General features: G+C 43.8%; 1 protein-coding gene across 2 annotated transcripts in view; it reads right to left on the minus strand.

The window, feature by feature from the left end:
* CDH11 (cadherin 11) overlaps positions 1–18,887 on the minus strand; it is a 190,371-nt gene that overhangs the window by 46,406 nt on the left and 125,078 nt on the right. For both annotated transcript variants that reach the window (XM_040329198.1, XM_040329197.1), the window contains exon 3: positions 7,188–7,482. In XM_040329198.1, coding sequence (XP_040185132.1) covers positions 7,188–7,482 — 295 coding nt within the window. The remainder of the gene's footprint in view (positions 1–7,187; positions 7,483–18,887) is intronic.

Below are 18,887 nucleotides of genomic sequence, written 5' to 3' on the forward strand. Positions count from 1 at the left end.
AGATCTGAGGTTACACTCTGCAGAGCTCAGTGAGGAGAGTTCTGAGAGATGATTGGAGGGAAGGGACACACCCCCTTCCACACAGCACACAGGAACAAAGCTGAGGCTGTCAATCAGCTGGAAGTCCCTCCCCTGTCACGCCTCATTAGCATGGCTCACGCCGACTTCCACCTACGCAGGCTTACGCCAAGAAAACCCAGCTTATCTTTAAGAGCAAGTGGGAGCAAGTGCTTTGTGAATTCAGTGCTTGCCTCTGTGCGCTCCGTCGGCGTAGCGTATATTAGATACGCTACACCCGCCTAAATATGCGCCGATGTATGTGAACCCGGGCCATATTTTTTTCAAAATTGTCTTTTTTTTTTTTACTGCAAAAAAAAAAAAAATGCAGAGGTGATCAAATACAACCAAAATAAAGCTCTATTTGTGGGAAAAAAGGACATACATATTGTTTGGGAGCCACGCCACACGACCGCGCATTTGCCAGTTAAAGCGATGCAGCGCTGTATCGCAAAAAATGGCCTGGTCATTAAGGGGGTAAATCCTTCCGATCCTTAAGTGGTTAATAGATGGAGGATTTTAGATGGGTAGACAATAGTGGAGCTGCGGTGGAAATACAGCAGAGAAAACACTGAAAAGACAATGAAAGGTAACACAACGCTTCCACACTTCTCTCCTAAGTACTTTGATTGCACGAGGATTTCCGAGCTTTGTCATACATGAAAGTAATTTGTGTGACCTCAAGAAAAAAAGGTTCTCGCTGTTTGAATCACATGAATATAATTGTGTTTTGTGGGAAATGTGTGAATTGTATTAAAGGAAATACATCTGAGCCTTGCGGGATGTAAATGGCTTCTCATATCATTCTGTATTGTGTTAGTAGGTCGCTATAAGGCAAAAACACCCGTGTGATGTTCTAATACCACTCATGGCTTACCAAAGCAATAATAAACCCAAAAGCAAACATTTATTATATGGCAGCTTACTATTTCTTAGATGTGATGGCTGCATTCGTTTTATTTTTAAGCTTCCTTTCTTTTTTTATTTATTCATTTATTACACGTACTTTTATAGCACCATCAATTTACGCAGTGTATATATTATACATTCAAATCAGTCCCTGTCCTCAAGGAGCTTACAATCTAAGGGCCAGATTCACCAATGAGATACGACGGCGTATCTGCTGATACGACATCGTATCTCTGTTTCTATCTATGCGGCTGATTCATAGAATCAGTTACGCATAGATATCCCTAAGATCCGACAGGTGTAATTGTTTTACACTGTCGGATCTTAGGATGCAATACTGCGGCCGCCGCTGGGGGGAGTTCACGTCGTAAACCAGCATCGGGTATGCAAATTAGGAGTTACGGCGATTCCCGACGGATTTTCGCGTTCGCTACGTCGCCGCTAGTCTAGTTTCCCGTCGCAAAGTTAGTCGGTTTTTTTGGTGCCTTAACTTTACGCAGCAATCGTATTGCTGTATAAAGTATGGCCGTCGTTCCCGCGTCGAAATTTAAAAAATAACGTCGTTTGCGTAAGCCGTCCGGGAATACAGAATTACGCTACGCGCGTCGCCGTTCGAAAAAATTATGTCACGGTGCGCAAAGCACGACGGGAATTACGAAACGGAGCATGCGCAGTAGGTCCGGCGCGGGAGCGCGCCTAATTTAAATGGCACATGCCCATTTGAATAGGCCCGCAAGTGCTTGGTGAATCAGGCACTTGCGATGAAAACTTGCGGCGGTGTAACGTATCTACGATACGTTACGCCACCGCAGTTCTACGTGAATCTGGCCCTAAGGTCCTTAAAGCGAAGCTTCATCCAAAAATGGAGCTTCCGCTTTTCGGAAACACCCCCCCTCCCCCAGGGTCACATTTGGCACCTTACAGGGGGAGGGTGGTGCAGATACCTGTCTAAGACAGGTATTTGCACCCACTTACGGGAATACGGGACTGCGGCAGACACGCCTCTACACTACCCGCAGCCCCCGCTGTCTTCTGGGAAACACACTGTTCCCAGGAGAGCGGGGACCAGTGACGGCGTGGCGCACTACTCGCGCATGCGCAGTAGGGAACCGGGCAGTGAAGTCGCAACACTTCACTTCCCGATTCCCTAACCGAGCATGGCCGCGGGTGCAGCAGAGGGATTAAAAGTCAATATTTGTAGCTGCTGGCTTTTAAAAAAAAAAATGGCGGAACCCATATCTATGCACATACAAACAAGAGAAACATGCGGCGGGGTGCCTACGCCTGAAAACGTCTATTGCGACTAGAGCTGTGCGGTTCTGGATAAAATGAGAATCGCAATTTTTTTATTTTTTTTTACATCTTTTACATTATACAAAAAAATTGGGCTGACTTTACTGTTTAGTCTTTTTTTAACCACTTAAGCCCCGGACCATTTAGTAGCTAAAGGACCAGGCCCCTTTTTGCGATTCGGCACTGCGTCGCTTTAACTGACAATTGCACATGGGCCGTGCGACGTGGCTCCCAAACAAAATTGGCGTCCTTTTTTCCCACAAATCAAGCTTTCTTTTGGTGGTATTTGATCACCTCTGCGGATTTTATTTTTTGTGCTATAAACAAAAATAAAGCGACAATTGTAAAAAAAATTTAATATTTTTTACTTTTTGCTATAATAATTTTCCCCCAAAAATATATAAAAAAACATTTTTTTTCCTCAGTTTAGGCCGATACGTATTCTTCTACATATTTTTGTTAAAAAAAATCGCAATAATCGTTTGATTGCTTTGCGCAAATGTTCTAGCGTTTACAAAATAGGGGATAGTTTTATGGCATTTTTATTAATAATTTTGTTTTACTAGTAATGGCGGCGATCAGCGATTTTTATCATGACTGCGACATTATGGCGGACACATCGGACACTTTTGACACTACTTTGGGACCATTGTCATTTTTACAGTGAGCAGTGCTATAAAAATGCACTGATTACTGTGAAAATGACACCTGCAGTGAAGGGGTTAACCTGTAGGGGGCGCTGAAGGGGTTAAGTGTGTCCTATATGTCAGGATTTTTTTAATATTACTTTACACCATGCCTGCCACTTCTAGATCTCCATACTTGCTCTTGATTAGTGACTCAAAAAGTAAAAAAAAAAGCCAAAAGGATTATAAAAGACAAGACAAGCTCAATGATGCCCCAAATAGTAAAACTGAAATATGGATCTGGTAGCACCCAAATCTCCTCCATGTACATACATACTACGGTTCCTACATCTTATTGCATCACAGTGACTGCGCTTTACACTTCTCCCATCTCAGTGGCCCAGATTCAGGTAGCAATTGCGCCTGCGTAACCATAGTTACGCAGCGCAATTGCTGACTTGCGCCGGCGTAACGAGTTCTCCTGATTCAGAGAACTCGTTACGCCGACTGCAGCCTAAAATCTTCGTGGCATAAGGCTGTTATGCCACGCAGATTTTAGGCTGCATTCTTGCGTTGGCCGCTAGGGGGCGCTCCCATTGTGATCTGTGTATAGTATGCAAATTGCATACTAACACCGATTCACAACGTTGCGCGAGCCCTGCGTACGCAAATTACGTAGTTTGCGTACGTCGGGTTTCGCGTAACGTTACATATCCTAATAGCAGGCGCAGCCAATGCTATAGGATACCCGGCGTTCCTGCGTCGCGACGTTCGAATTTTACGTCGTTTGCGTAAGTGAATCGTGAATGGCGCTGGACGCCATTCACGTTCACTTTGAAGCAAATGACGTCCTTGCGACGTCATTTGCCGCAATGCACGTCGGGAAAGTTTCCCGACGGAGCATGCGCTGTACGCTCGGTGCGGGAGCGCGCCTAATTTAAATGATTCCCGCCCCCGACGTGATCATATACATTGCGCGCGCTTACGCCGGGCAATTTTGCCGGCGCGCCCTCGCAATTTACGGAGCTACTGCTCCGTGAATCGAGGGCAGCGCAAATTATTTGCGGGGGCGTAGGGCAAAATTGTTGCCCTGTGCCTCCGCAAATAATGCGCAAGTCGTACCTGAATCCGGGCCAGTGTCCTTGGAGGGATCTCACGATGGATTTATCTTGCAAGCTATTCAACTGACTGTTACAAAGGCAGACACTAGAGGGCGCAACTGCATTGCATTTAAAATACGATCATAAAAATAAGTCAGAGCGACCATGTATACATATGAATATGACACAATAAATAGTTTAAAATAAAAACACAGAATTAAGCATAGACGAGTTTAAAAACAAACCAAATGTGTGTCAATCGGCGAATCGTTCGTATTTCACATCTTTAGATTTTCGCGCTGCAATCGAAAGTACCTTATCCAACATGCTGGATTTTCTTTTTAGAAAATCTAAATAATGGATGGCACAATCGTATGAGCTATTTTTGTTTTTTGATTGATAGAACGTTCGTTTTCGACTCGTCTATGGCCTGCTTTAGATCTTATAAAAACGCCAATATATTCTACCTTACTATGAAAAAGCCGGGACACTGTTTTGGTTTAAAAATAGTCAAACAGGTAAAGTATATTTCCACTTTTGCAGCTGAATTGGGAAAACACAACAGGAGCAGATTGGCTCTCTTCTTCTCCCATCTATGTGAGGGAATCTCCTTTGCCACCTGTGTGAGGGAGGAGGGAGGGGCAACTGTCAGTGCAGGCTCTGGGCTGTATGAGAGAGATGTTCTCAGCTCAGAGTCCTGCAGAGGAGGCATTGATGAGGCAACACTAATGCCGCGTACACATGATCGTTTTTCGGCATGAAAAAAAACGACGTTTTTAAAAACGTCATTTAAAATGATTGAATGTGGTCTTCACATCGTTTTTCGGCTTCTGAAAAATGACAAAAAATTTGAACATGCTGCATTTTTTAACGTCGTTTTTTAAAATGTCGTTTTTCGTGTTGTTAAAAATCGTGTGTGGGCAAAAACAAAGTTTTAAACCCGCGCATGCCCAGAAGCAAGTTATGAGACGTGAGCGCTCGTTGTGGTAAAACTACCGTTCATAATGGAGTAAGCACATTCATCACGCTGTAACAGACAGAAAAGCGCAAATCGTCTTTTACTAACACGGAATCAGCTAAAGCAGCCCAAAGGCGAATAGAACTTCCCCTTTAGAGTGCCGTCGTACGTGTTGTACGTCACCGCGCTTTGTTCATCATTTTTCAAAAACGATGGTGTGTGGGCAACGTCGTTTTTAATGATGAAGTTGGAAAAAAACTTTTTTATGCTGAAAAACAACGTTTTTTTTTTAATGCTGAAAAACAATCGTGTGTACGCGGCATGATAGGCTGCACTGATAGGCACTAATAGGCAGCATTGATGAGCATTGATAGGCGGCACTGATGGGCACTGATAAGCAGCATTGATGAGCACCAATAGGCGGCACTGATGGGCACTGAAAGGCAGCACTGTCTGGCATCACTAATGGGCACTGATTGGTGTCACTGATGGGAACTGGGGGGGATGATCAGTGCCCTAATTGCCTATCCATCTGATGGGCACTGATATGCAGCACTGATGAGCACTGATCGTTGACACTGATATGCTGCACTGATGGACACTGATAGGTGGCATTGATGAGCACTGATAGGCTGCACTGTTGGGCAGCATTGATAGGCTGCACTGATAGGCAGAATTGATGAGCATTGATAGGCAGCACCGATAGGCAGCACTGATTGGCCCTTTACCGTGATCTGTAATGATCTGTGTCCGAAGGATGCGTGTCCCAGGGTGCATGTTGGAGGCAGGATTCTGGGGAAGATGTCCATGGACACCCTTCCAGAACTGGAAGCTCAGGGCTCAGATGGAAGGGGGGGGTTGGGGGTCAGGGGAGCCCTTCATGGTTTCTTTCACCGGGGGCCCTGAAAGTTCTAGTTATGCCTCTGCTGCTAAAACATCTAACTCTCCCCTCCCCCCAGACTGACAATGCTGCTGTGGGCTGTGCCCCCGGTTCTCCTTCATCCAGAGGATTCTAATACAGAAGGTTTGTTACTGGCCAGATCACTAGGTGAAAACAGAGGGGGGAAAAGCCTAAAAAGAGAAACAACTGCAGTCACCACATCTAAGGCGTGGTAAGCTGTAACTTATTGCATTTTTGGTTTTGGGTTGATTACCACTTTAGAAGTAAGGAGGAGCTAAGGTTTGTGCCGAACTAAGTTCAACCTGAACCTGCAGTAAACTGTCACATGACAGCAGGCCACTCCCCTAATCAGCTGCGGCCATGGAATTCCCCACCCCCGCAACCACATATACCGAAGGGAACGAGATGATCCAATATGGCAACACGGCCATCATTTCTCAATCCAGGGAAAATAAGTAATCTCAATGCCACACATCATCAGAGCCTGATAGTCACAGTGCTAAAAGCAGCCTCAGTCTGGCTCTGTCCGGGCCACACCCCAGCACATTTCGCCCTGCCCATTGGGCTTAGTCATGGAAGTGACTAACCTCCACGAATAAGCCCCGAAACACGTTGAAGGGACTTGGCCTGTCTGCTTTTACTACTGTGACTGTGATCTTCTGTGACCAGGGGCAGACTGACCATTGAGTGACTCGGGCACTGCCAGAGGGCCCCATGTCACTAGGGGGCCCCATCAGGGTTGCCAGGCTCAGTAAAACCAGGGACAGTATGTAAAAATCTTTTTTTTTTTTACATCTGTCCCTGATATGTCTGAAACCAATATGTTTCTGATGTAAAAAATTCCCGAGATTTTAGCTGCCCCGCCTCTGCACTGCCTCCTGGCGTGGTGGCCATCTGTAAGCACAGGGGCCCCATAGTCTTCTATTGCCCGGGGGCCCCATGAGTTGTCAGTCCACCCCTGTCTGTGACTCTGATGGTGTGCAACATTGAGGTTACTTCCTTTCCCTAGACTGTATACTACAATCCTGGACGGGCTCCTCCTCAGCCTGGACCCGCCTTGGGACATACTGGAATCTGGAGTGGCTCCCCTAATTCTCTGTGTGGGTTTACAAAGTTGGTCAATAATATTCTCCAAATATGACCATGTGGCAACACCAGGTTTAATGATGTCATCTTAGCTTATCAAGAATATGTCTGGGGGGGGGGGGGGTATGTTTGCCATAATTAACGCTGTACTGTGCTGGCAGATCTCATTATCAGTAAACTAGACTTATACAATATTGGGGCAAAACCTACAGAGGTGAACTTGACATGATGGTAATAGAATCCAGAATGGTACATACCCACATTAGACATCTCCGGCACATTGGCATGGTAGTTTTCATGTAGGAACTCTGGAGGGTTATCATTTATATCCTGGACTTTAACGATAAATTCCGAGGGGGGTTCCAAGGGCTTATTAGTTTCCCGTTCCACCGCCTGCGCCATTAACGTATACTGGGCCCGTTCTTCCCGGTCCAAGGTCTTGGTTGCATGAATATTCCCTGATTTGTCATCGATAACAAAAATGGTCCCAGCGCCTTCCCCTGAGAGTATGTACTTAATCTTCCCGTCCCCGGAGTCCACGTCTGAATGTAGCTGTAATAGAAAACAAATAGATTAATAAAGCTCATCTCTATAGTTTACTTGCATCTGTTAAAGTGTACAGAGGGCCACAACTTTTTTCTTAGTTACGGATGAAGTGGGAAAGAGTTATAAGGCCCTATCTGCGAAATCTACAGGTTGCATGTTTTGAGTTACAGAGGAGGTCTAGGGCTAGAATTATTGCTCTCACTCTACCAATCGCGGCGATACCTCACATGTGTGGTTTGAACACCGTTTACATATGTGGGCGCTGCTCACGTATGTGTTCGCTTCTGCGCGCAAGCTCGTCGGGACGGGGCGCATTTTCTGGCTCCTAACTTTTTTAGCTGGCTCCTAGATTCCAAGCAAATTTGTCAACCCCTGGTCTCTGACCATCTCCTGTACTATGTCTGCAGTCTCTGACCATCTCCTTTACTGTGCCTGCATTCTCTGACCATCTCCTGTACTACGTCTGCAGTCTCTGACCATCTCCTGTACCACATCTGCAGTCTCTGACCATCTCCTGTACTACGTCTGCAGTCTCTGACCATCTCTTGTATCATGTCTGTAGTATGTCTGAGAGCTCTTTCTAACAGACTCTCTAACAGAAGCCCTCTCTGTGTCCATCAGAGAGCCCCCCCCTCCAGGTTCCAATAAAGTACTCTGCTCCTCATCCTGTATTTTGTTTATTGTTAAGAGATCATGTAAGGATCCCAGGGTAATGAAGACTTTGTGGAGGAGCATCTCTGTGGTTGAGTCATTGCCATAGAAACATTTGTAAAGGGGAGGAGTTAGTCAAAATGAGCACGCCCATGTGGGGGCGCCAGAAATATTTCTGCACCCAGGCGCCTGTGACCCTAGGATCGACCCTGCTTCGGAGTAAGCTAAATTATATCCAAATAAAAGCTCTCTCTCCAGTGAAGGGTGACTGGTCTTGTCTCCACCCTCTCCTGTAGTTCTCTACAGGAATCCTGTAGTGGGTGGTCCTACCAGGCTCCTCCCACAGCTCTGCTCTCTGCACAGGCAATGTACAACACAGTGAGGATGTCACTGATGCCTTTACAAGGTAATGTTTGGGTTTACAAGGGCATTTGGTGAACCCGAGGTGGATTTATAACCATTGAGGAATATATTACATGGAAAGTTTTTGTAACCGGAGTTCAGCCAATAAATATAAACTAAAGCAAATCTCTAAACTAAACTAAATCCAAGGCTCTACAATTACCTAGCTCAAAGGAAGATGCCAAGCAAAACACAAAATTGAAGAGAAAGATAAAAGTCAACAGTTGCTTATATTTGCTTTTTTTGGCAGCACCATTAAGAAAAGAGCCTGAAGCGGGAGTGGAGCATGTCTGGAATGTCTTAGCAACGAAGAAGCAAAAACTAATCATTTTTAGCTGCCTAGAAATATACTAGAAAAAAATTCTCCCATTTTCGTTATTTAGAGGGGGTGTTTTAGGTGTATATGATACAGTAAAAATCAGCATTTTGTTTTTTTTTTGCTAGAAAATTAAATTACCCGCCAACCCCTAACCATTTTATATATATATACCGGTATATATATATATATATATATATATATATATATATATATATATATATATATATATAGATGTATCTATATAGATATATATATATATATATATATATATATATATATATATATATATATATATTTATTTATTTATTTTTTCTTTATAGGGACACCATGTCCCATGTGACATAAAATATTACAATGACCACCATGTTAGTCTCTAAGGGCCAGATTCACAAAGGGGATACGACGGCGTATCTCTGTTTCTATCTATGCGGCTGATTCATAGAATCAGTTACGCATAGATATCCCTAAGATCCGACAGGTGTAATTGTTTTACACTGTCGGATCTTAGGATGCAATACCGCGGCCGCCGCTGGGGGGAGTTTGCGTCGTATTCCAGCGTCGGGTATGCAAATCAGGAGTTACGGCAAATCGTGTTTGCTACGTCGCCGCTAGTCTAGTTTCCTGTCGCAAATTTAGTCGTCGTTTTAGGTGCCCTAACTTTAGTCAGCAAACGTATTGCTGTCTAAAGTATGGCCGTCGTTCCCGCGTCTAAATTTAAAAATGAACGTCGTTTGCGTAACACGTCCGGGAATACGGAAGTACGCTAAGCGCGTCGCCGTTCGAAAAAATGACGTCACGGCGCGCAAAGCACGACGGGATTTGCGAAACTGAGCATGCGCAGTTGGTCCGGCGCGGGAGCGCGCCTAATTTAAATGGCACACGCCCATTTGAATTGGCCCGCCTTGCGCCGGAGGCCGCCGGCGTAGTTTTCATCGCAAGTGCTCTGTGAATCAGGCACTTGCGATGAAAACTTGCGACGGTGTAACGTATCTACGATACGTTACGCCGCCGCAGTTCTATGTGAATCTGGCCCTAAGTTCTTTGCTAAACATATATATATATATATATATATATATATATATATATATATATATATATATATATATATATAATGTTTGGGGGTTCTACGTAATTTTCTAGCAAAAAATACTGATTTTAACTTGTAAGCGTCAGGCCCCGTACACACGACCGAGTTTCTCGGCAGAATTCAGCCAGAAACTCGGTCGGAGCTGGATTCTGGCGAGAAACTCGGTCGTGTGTACACTTTTCAGCGAGGAAAAGAGAACATGTTCTCTATTTCCTCGTTGTTCAATGAGAAAAGTCGGCCCGCCGAGCTCCTCGGCGGCTTCCACATTGAACTCGACGAGGAACTCGATGTGTTTGGCACGTCGAGTTCCTCGGTCGTGTGTACGGGGCCATAGAAATAGGCTTGGTCCAGGAGTGGTTAAAGTGTTGCCTATGGATGATTTAATGCCCATACTTTGTCGCAGAATTTTAATGCATGACATATTTGGTGTCTATTTACTTGGCGTAACATCATCTTTTTTTATTTTACCAAACATTTAGGTATTATATTGTGTTTATTATTATTATTATTATTATTATTATTATTATTATTATTATAATACACGATTTGTCCCGCCGGCATGCAGATATGAAGGCACAGCAAAGGAGCCCTTCAGATGGACACGGCAAGCCCCGCCGGTGTCCGTGACGTCACCGGATCCCAGATGGAACTCCCTGAAGACCCGGAAGCCGGCGGAGAGGCGAGTACCGATCAAAAGAATTTTGATCATTTAAAAAAACTATCGATTAATCGAGGAATTAATAGTTAATTTCCACAGCCCTAGTTTTAAGTAATTTTCCAGCAAAAAATTACTCTACTTTTAGGTGTACATTACTCTACTTTTACGTGTACATTACTCTACTTTTAGGCGTACATTACTCTACTTTTATGTGTACATTACTCTACTTTTAGGTGTACATTACTCTACTTTTAGGTGTACATTACTCTACTTTTACGTGTACATTACTCTACTTTTAGGTGTACATTACTCTACTTTTATGTGTACATTACTCTACTTTTAGGTGTACATTACTCTACTTTTATGTGTACATTACTCTACTTTTAGGTGTACATTACTCTACTTTTACGTGTACATTACTCTACTTTTAGGTGTACATTACTCTACTTTTATGTGTACATTACTCTACTTTTAGGTGTACATTACTCTACTTTTACGTGTACATTACTCTACTTTTACGTGTACATTACTCTACTTTTACGTGTACATTACTCTACTTTTACTCTACATGTAAACAAAAATAAAAAAGGCCTGGTCTTCAAGTGGTTAATAAAACCTCTGAAGTGTTTTTTCAAAGGAACCGCAGCTAATTTTTTTAAATGATAACGCAATTCTTATATGTGACTATGCAAATACTGTTGAGCTGATTTGAACCAGAGATGGAATGAAATGCTTTTTTAACAAGCCCGTTTTTCCTGCATGGGAAGCCATTCTTGCTTGCAGGCATGCACATCCCAAATAAACATTTACTGGCCAAATACAGAAATGATATTGCTGATAAACATTTCCCTGAAATCCAACTGAGAGCAAGTACCAGAACAATCAGGAGTGAGAAATAAAGCGGTATGGGATGGCTGAATATTCTATAAATGATTCCATCTATTTACTCCGTCCCAGCGGGGAACCGCGCGCGGTTTTGCTATAGAAAACGCTTGCATTATTTCCAGCAGGCGAACTCATCGGGACGCAAATCGTGTTTTATTAAATGCCAAGCCCCAAATTAGCGTCCTTTGAAATCTTCTAGTTCACATATATCCATGTCCGCTTTTGTCTGGGTTTTTTTGAGCATTTTTTTATTGCGTGTTTTAGCGCATTTTACACGTTTTCATTATTCTATTGGGCATCACAGAGCATGAAAATGCACAGAAAAATCAGACATGCCTCATTTTTATCATGGCACCAAACAGATGTGAATGGGCTCATTGGATTCAATGGGGTAGATTCAGGTAGGGCTGCGCACTCTTACGGAGGCGCAGCGTACCGTTTTAACGCTACGCCTCCGTAAATTACTTGCGCTACGCTTCATTCACGAAGCAGAAGCTCCGTAATTTGCGCGGCTTCGTAAAACTGGCCGGCGTAAGCGCGCGTAATTTAAATGATCCCGTAGGGGGCGTGGATCATTTAAATTAGGCGCGTTCCCGTGCAAGGACATCATTTGCTTCAACGTGAACGTAAACAACGTAATTTTCAAAAATCGCGACGCGGGAACGACGGGTATACTTAGCATTGGCTGCCCCTGCTAATAGCATGAGCAGCCTTACGCAGAAACCGATGAACGCAAACAACGTAAAATGCGAACGCCGGGCACGCGTACGGTTGTGAATCAGCGTGAGTATGCAATTTGCATACTCTACGCTGACCACTACGGGAATGCCACCTAGCGGCCAGCGTAAGAATGCAGCCTACGATACGACGGTATAAGAGCCTTATGCCAGTCATATCTTAGGCTACAGTCGGCGTATCGAGCTTTCTGAATACAGAAAAGTCGATACGCCGGCGCAAATTAGCAATTACGCTGCGTATCTATGGATACGCAGGCGTAATTGCTACCTGAATCTACCCCAATGTCTTTTGATGCGTTCCAAAATATGGAACTAATGCCGCGTACACACGATCATTTTTCGGCATGAAAAAAGATCCCCACCAGAAACAATTGATCAACCACCAACAACAATAGAGCCACACCAGCAACAAAAGACATCCAACCCCCCCACCAGCAACAGTAAATACACCCCAAGGAAGGCATGGTGCTGGTGACACCGAGGCTGCAGGTACTTCCCACACTGAGGCTCGGACTTGTCTGGAACCTATGCTGCTGTGTCTGGGTGTCAGGAGGACACAAACCTGGGCACAGCTGTCCAATCCTGGACTGTCCGGGTCATCCCTGTGAAGTTGGCAACCCTAACCCCCAACAACAATACCAGAAAAAAAGGAATCCACCCCAACAACAATTGACCTCCCCCTCAACTAAAATAGACCCTCCTAAAGCTAACAGCAATAGACACCTTCCCCACATAACACAACACTAGATCCTCCCCAGCAACCCCATAACCCCTCCGCCACCACCAACAACAACAGACACTCCAGCATGCCCAAGCTCCACTTGCCAGTACATACATTCATTGCTGGAGGTTCCGAGAACTATGTACCTCCGTATTCCCACTGAACAAATAGATAGATAGATAGATAGATAGATAGATAGATAGATAGATAGATAGATAGATAGATAGATAGATAGATAGATAGATAGATAGATAGATAGATAGGTAGATACATACTCCCCAACGTTTTTGAGATGGGACTGAGGGACACCTATCAGCAAAAGTATGCAGGCATAGGACACACCCCTTTTCACGCCCCCTTAAAGAAGAATTATACAAAAAATTAAATATTGGTTAAACCCACAAGTGCTTTTTTTTACCACTACTATTTCTTTATATTGGCTTTTTGGAATTTACAAATGCAGCAATTTAGAAATCATATTTAGCGCTGGAAAACTGCTGCATGCCTCACTGTGTCTCACTTTGCCTCACTGTGTCCATGTGCATGCATCCTGTGCCCATGCCTCACTTTGCTCATGCCTCACTGTGCCCATGCCTCACTTTGCTCATGCCTCACTGTGCCCATGCCTCACTGTGCCCATGCCTCACTTTGCTCATGCCTCACTGTGTCCATGCCTCACTGTGCCCATGCCCAGGGCAGTTTGAAGGAATTTGGGGGCCCCACGCAAAATGCACCCCCCAAGCACCCCCCATGCACACAAAACCTGCGTTAGCGCTACACAAATTTTTTACACCCGTTGTTCTATCATTATAGGTCCCCAGTTACCTATCAGATAGTGCCGGGGCTGGGCCGGGTACCGTGTGTGGTACAGGAGATTCAGTTTCCTGTGTTCCCGATCAGACCAAAATGAGGGACAAATGAAGAGGAATGATTGACAGAGGGACATTGCTCCAAATCAGGGACAGTCTCTCAAAATCTGGGACAGTTGGGAGCTTTGTAGATAGATAGATAGATAGATAGATAGATAGATAGATAGATAGATAGATAGATAGATAGATAGATAGATAGATAGATAGATAGATAATAATAATTATAAAAAAAATGTATAGACTTATAGACAGATAATGACTTATTATTTTTGAGTTGGCTGATTCTATTGTATTACCATCAGCAGAATGTGCGCAGTATTACGGTCAGTCAGCTGACATTTTTCATGGTAGGTGTACAGTACGGAACAATGAAGGAATTTTAAATCCAGCATAACTATAGCTCACAGTACTCAGTCGGCAGCACTAAGCTCATTGCAGGCCCTTAGCATGAATATATTGAGTAATAAATGGAACATTTACTGCGACTCTTTATGGAAGTGATGGAAGCCCCCTGACCCAGGAAATGGTAATGGGGGCTTTAAATGAAATAAACAAAGAGTCAGCGGAATAAAGTGTTCTCGCCGAACTCTTGTGCCAATTTTTTTATTGTTTCAGTTTCACTTTAGGGTGTTTGACGTTCGGTCTCCTGGGACTTGGAAATATGTGACCCCGGCCCGTCCTCAGTGGGTTTCAGAATTATTCATTATACAGTGCGAGGAACAAAGCGCCAAGTGCAAATGCGTGACCCCGGGCAACCAATGGAAATTCCCATTCATTGAGTCGGGTCAGCATGAATTGTGAATGCTTCTCGTGGGTTGTAAACTCAGCAGATAGAGCTTTGTTGCTTTCAACATATAATTGAATAAAAACAGCGGTGTGTTATCACTTTTATTACCTAAGAAAGCAGAACTACTGCTGGGATTCGAAGGGAAACTCTGGAAAAGCAGATAAATGTTTTACAGTGCCTTGAAAAAGTATTCATACCCCTTGAAATTTTCCACATTTCGTCGTGTTACAACCAAAAACGTAAATGTATTTTATTGAGATTTTGTGTGATAGACCAACACAAAGTGACACATAGGGCCAGATTCACAGACAAATACGTTGCGCAGCGGCGGCGTAACGTATCCCATTTACGTTACACCGCCACAGGTTTACAGCGTAAGTGCCTGATTCACAAAGCACTTACCTGTAAACTTGCGGCGGTGTAACGTAAATCCGCTCGGCGCAAGCCCGCCTAATTCAAACGGGGCGGGCACCATTTAAATTAGGCGCGTTCCCGCGCCGAACGTACTGCGCATGCTCCGTCCGTCAAATTACCCGACGTGCATTGCGCTAAATGACGTCGCAAGGACGTCATTGGTTTCGACGTTAACGTAAATGGCGTCCAGCGCCATTCACGGACGACTTACGCAAACGACGTGAAATTAAAAATTTTGGCGCGGAAACGACGGACATACTTAACATGGGTTACACCACCTAGAGGGCATGCTTAGTTTTACGCGACGCATCTCTACGGAAACGTCGTAAATTTAGATCGACGGGCAAAGCGAACGTTCGTGAATCGCCGTAACTAGTCATTTGCATATTCTATGCCGACCGCAATGGAATCGCCACCTAGCGGCCGGCCTAGAATTGCATCCTAAGATCCGACGGTGTAAGTCAATTACACCTGACGAGAATCTGGGCTGTGTATACATGGTTTTACTCAAAACCTCTATTTTGAATTACTTTCTCGAGGAACAGGTACACATTTGCTAGTCTTCAATTCATACAAGAGTTCCGATGCTTCCACTTTATGAAGCTGTATGGAGATACAAGATGAATTGCACATTTCTTCTGTCTGCTCCGTCCACCTCTGACCACTGGTTTGAACCCTTCTAAAGCAATAAAAGTCTTCAGAACAAACTGATTTATGCTGCTGTGTGAGAATTTCAGCAAAAATAATTGAGGTTTTGTGCTGAATATGATAAACCCATGAAATTAAAGACAAACTCATATCTTGAAGGTGTGCCCCAAAAAAAAAAAAAAAAGCAGAAAGAGGGCAAAAGACTTGAGTAGTCACCAGCGTTGCCTGTGGACTACCTTCAGGTGATCTTTGTAACAATGATCCTCAAAGGAGCTGCTGGAGTTTAATTGGCTCTTCTGCTTTCTCTACTTGTGACCTGCTCCACCCCATCTGTACTCAGGCACTCGCCAACCCACCAAAGGCAGACAGATGTCAACACCTTCATTTTTTTTTTCATCCAATTTACTGGCTTAATTGTCTAGGGATAGAGGATTAGGGCAGGGGTTGACAAATTTGCTTGGAATCTAGGAGCAAGCTAAAAAAGTTAGGAGCCAGAAAACGCGCCCCGTCCCGACGAGCTTGCGCGCAGAAGCGAACACATACGCGAGCAGTGGCCGCATATGTAAACGGTGTTCAAACCACACATGTGAGGTATCGCCACGATTGGTAGAGCGAGAGAAATAATTCTAGCCCTAGACCTCCTCTGTAACTCAAAACATGCAACCTGTAGATTTTTTTTAAACGTCGCCTATGAAGATTTTAAAGGGTAAAAGTTTGTCGGCATTCCACGAGCGGACGCAATTTTGAAGCGTAACATGTTGGTATCAATTTACTCGGCGTAACATTATCTTTCATAATATAAAAAAAAAAATGGGGATAACTTTACTGTTGTCTTATTTTTTAATAAAAAAATGTGTAATTTTTTCACAAAAAAAGTGCGCTTGTAAGACCGCTGCGCAAATACGGCGTGACAGAAAGTATTGCAACGATCGCCATTTTATTTTCTAGGTTGTTAGGATAAAAAATATATATAATGTTTGGGGGTTCTAATTAGAGGGAAGAAGATGGCAGTGAAAATAGTGAAAAATAACATTAGAATTGCTGTTTAACTTGTAATGCTTAACTTGTAATACCAACGGCCACCACCAGATGGCGCCAGCTTACACATCTGGTGGTAATAACTTGTAATACCAACAGCTCACCACCAGATGGCGCCACCTTCCAAGCCAAGTCGCTAAGGACCCTATTTCTAGTCGCCATGGCGACCTGGCGACCGGGATTTGTCGAGCCCTGGATTGGGGATATCTTTCTATATTTGTAAGCCTCTGTAGGCACAGAAAAGTGGCCATCTTTAAGTACCCTCAGCCTCTGGCACAGTTTAGGTAAGGAATCCTTAGACTTCCCTCATAAGCCAGTTGAGAACCTTTAAGCCCAGGCGAGCAACAATCAGAACAGAACTATTGTTCATCAGCTCCCACCCCCCAGGCAAAGGGAGTGAGGAACAAGGACTGGACCTCTCAGCAGCTATGCCCCCCCCCGGGAAGTGGGCCTGGGGAAAAAAACGATTTGACCATTCACCCACAAATCCTCAACAGGCGAACCCCAAATACTTATAGTTTTTCCCAGTCCACATCACTAGCACAATGCCCTCAGTGATTGGTCAGTGTAGAATCAGGCAGAAGCAAAAAATATCCTTTGGCTTAGGAAAAACCTAAACAAATATAGACAGAATAAACAAAGCTTAGCTGCAAACAATACATTTGGATAGGGGCACTACAGCTTAGGTCAGGATCCCTACAATTTCTTTGCAGTGCCTCTGTGTTGAGGTAGCCATCTTGGTAGAGGCAGAGATTTTTTCCCCCATATAGAAAGAACCCAAATCAAACATCAAACAGAAGGAGCACCAGACGTAATGGTAAAGGAGCACAAATCACGTTTATGGTTCACTGTTATAAATGAGGCAACGAGTTTTGGGTGCCAAAAACACCCCCCCTTCAAAAGGGCTTGAGTTATAATCAAGAACTTGAATAAACAAAAAAAATTACTTTCTTATGTTAGTCTGTATGCGAAAGGTGTTAATGAATCAGGGGAATCAGTACCAGTGTTCCTAGCATCATTGGCAGTAATAGTAAACTAAGGGATTACGACCCTTTAAACTTCTTGGGTGTTTTTTTTATCTGTGAAACATTGAAGTGACTACTGCTTGATGGTTGCTTTGGATTATATTGTGGGTACCCACTGGAGGGTAGCCACATTGGGTTGTGAGCTGCCTAACCAAAGCCAGTGTGCTCTTTGAAAGTAAAGGGCGTAGAAAAAAAAATAAAAAATCAACGCAGGGCATGAGGAGGTACACAGGGAGGCTGGTGGGGGTTAAAGTTTTGGCAGGGATATGCAGGACACGGGGGATTGGCCAGCCAGGGGATAAGGGCATTTACAGGAGAGAGGTCACGGGTATCAGACATTCGGTCAGCACACAAAGAGAGGAAATGTTCCCGCCCGCCCTACATGGTTTGAGTTTTTGGTATATTTTGTTTGTTGTTTGTTGTCTGGTTTTTCTCTTACGATGTGTGCGGTTGGGTCTTTGGAGGCATTTGTAAATAAACTACTGGAATTTGATGATTGGGACACATCTGAGGTATGGGTCCCCGGTGATTGCCAGTTATGGTGGATCAACTGGGAGTTACAATGGTGTATCTTCTGAATGTGGTTCATCCCTGAGTCTGTGTCAGGGACCATGGAAAGAGCTTAAGCAGATACAATGAAACTATTTTGATATGTGCCTCCAAGGATCGGCAACCAAAAAAGATTTTGCCTTGTTTTGTTGATATTGTTAAATAATTGTTAATTTAATAAAGGGGCCGTAAAACGGACAGTTTACTCCCAACCTTGGTGTCAGACTATTTTTGGTAGTTATAGTGGGGGCGATAAGATGGGGGATAGAAATGGGGGACAAAGAGGCAAGATACATCTGGGTTACCTTTTTATGATTATTCTCTTTTTCACCGTTCTATATAGATAGGGAATGAAATCTCAGAACCTCTTGGTTGTTCTTTTGGATGTTATATACCTTCAGAAGTTCTCTCTCAAAATCTTCTAAGACTAGCAATCAGAGGCAGCAGTACCTTAGATCTAGCACCACAAATATAAATCTATGAAGCTGTAGGAACAAGAGTGCATAGGCGCCTTCACATACCAGGAAATGCATTTTATATTTTTCGGGAGGAATTTAAGTGGTACTAAAGCCTAAAGTTTTTTTTTTACCTTAATGCATTCTGTGAATTCTATGCATTAAA

Source organism: Rana temporaria, chromosome 11, assembly GCF_905171775.1.
Source record: "Rana temporaria chromosome 11, aRanTem1.1, whole genome shotgun sequence".
NCBI lineage: Eukaryota > Metazoa > Chordata > Amphibia > Anura > Ranidae > Rana > Rana temporaria.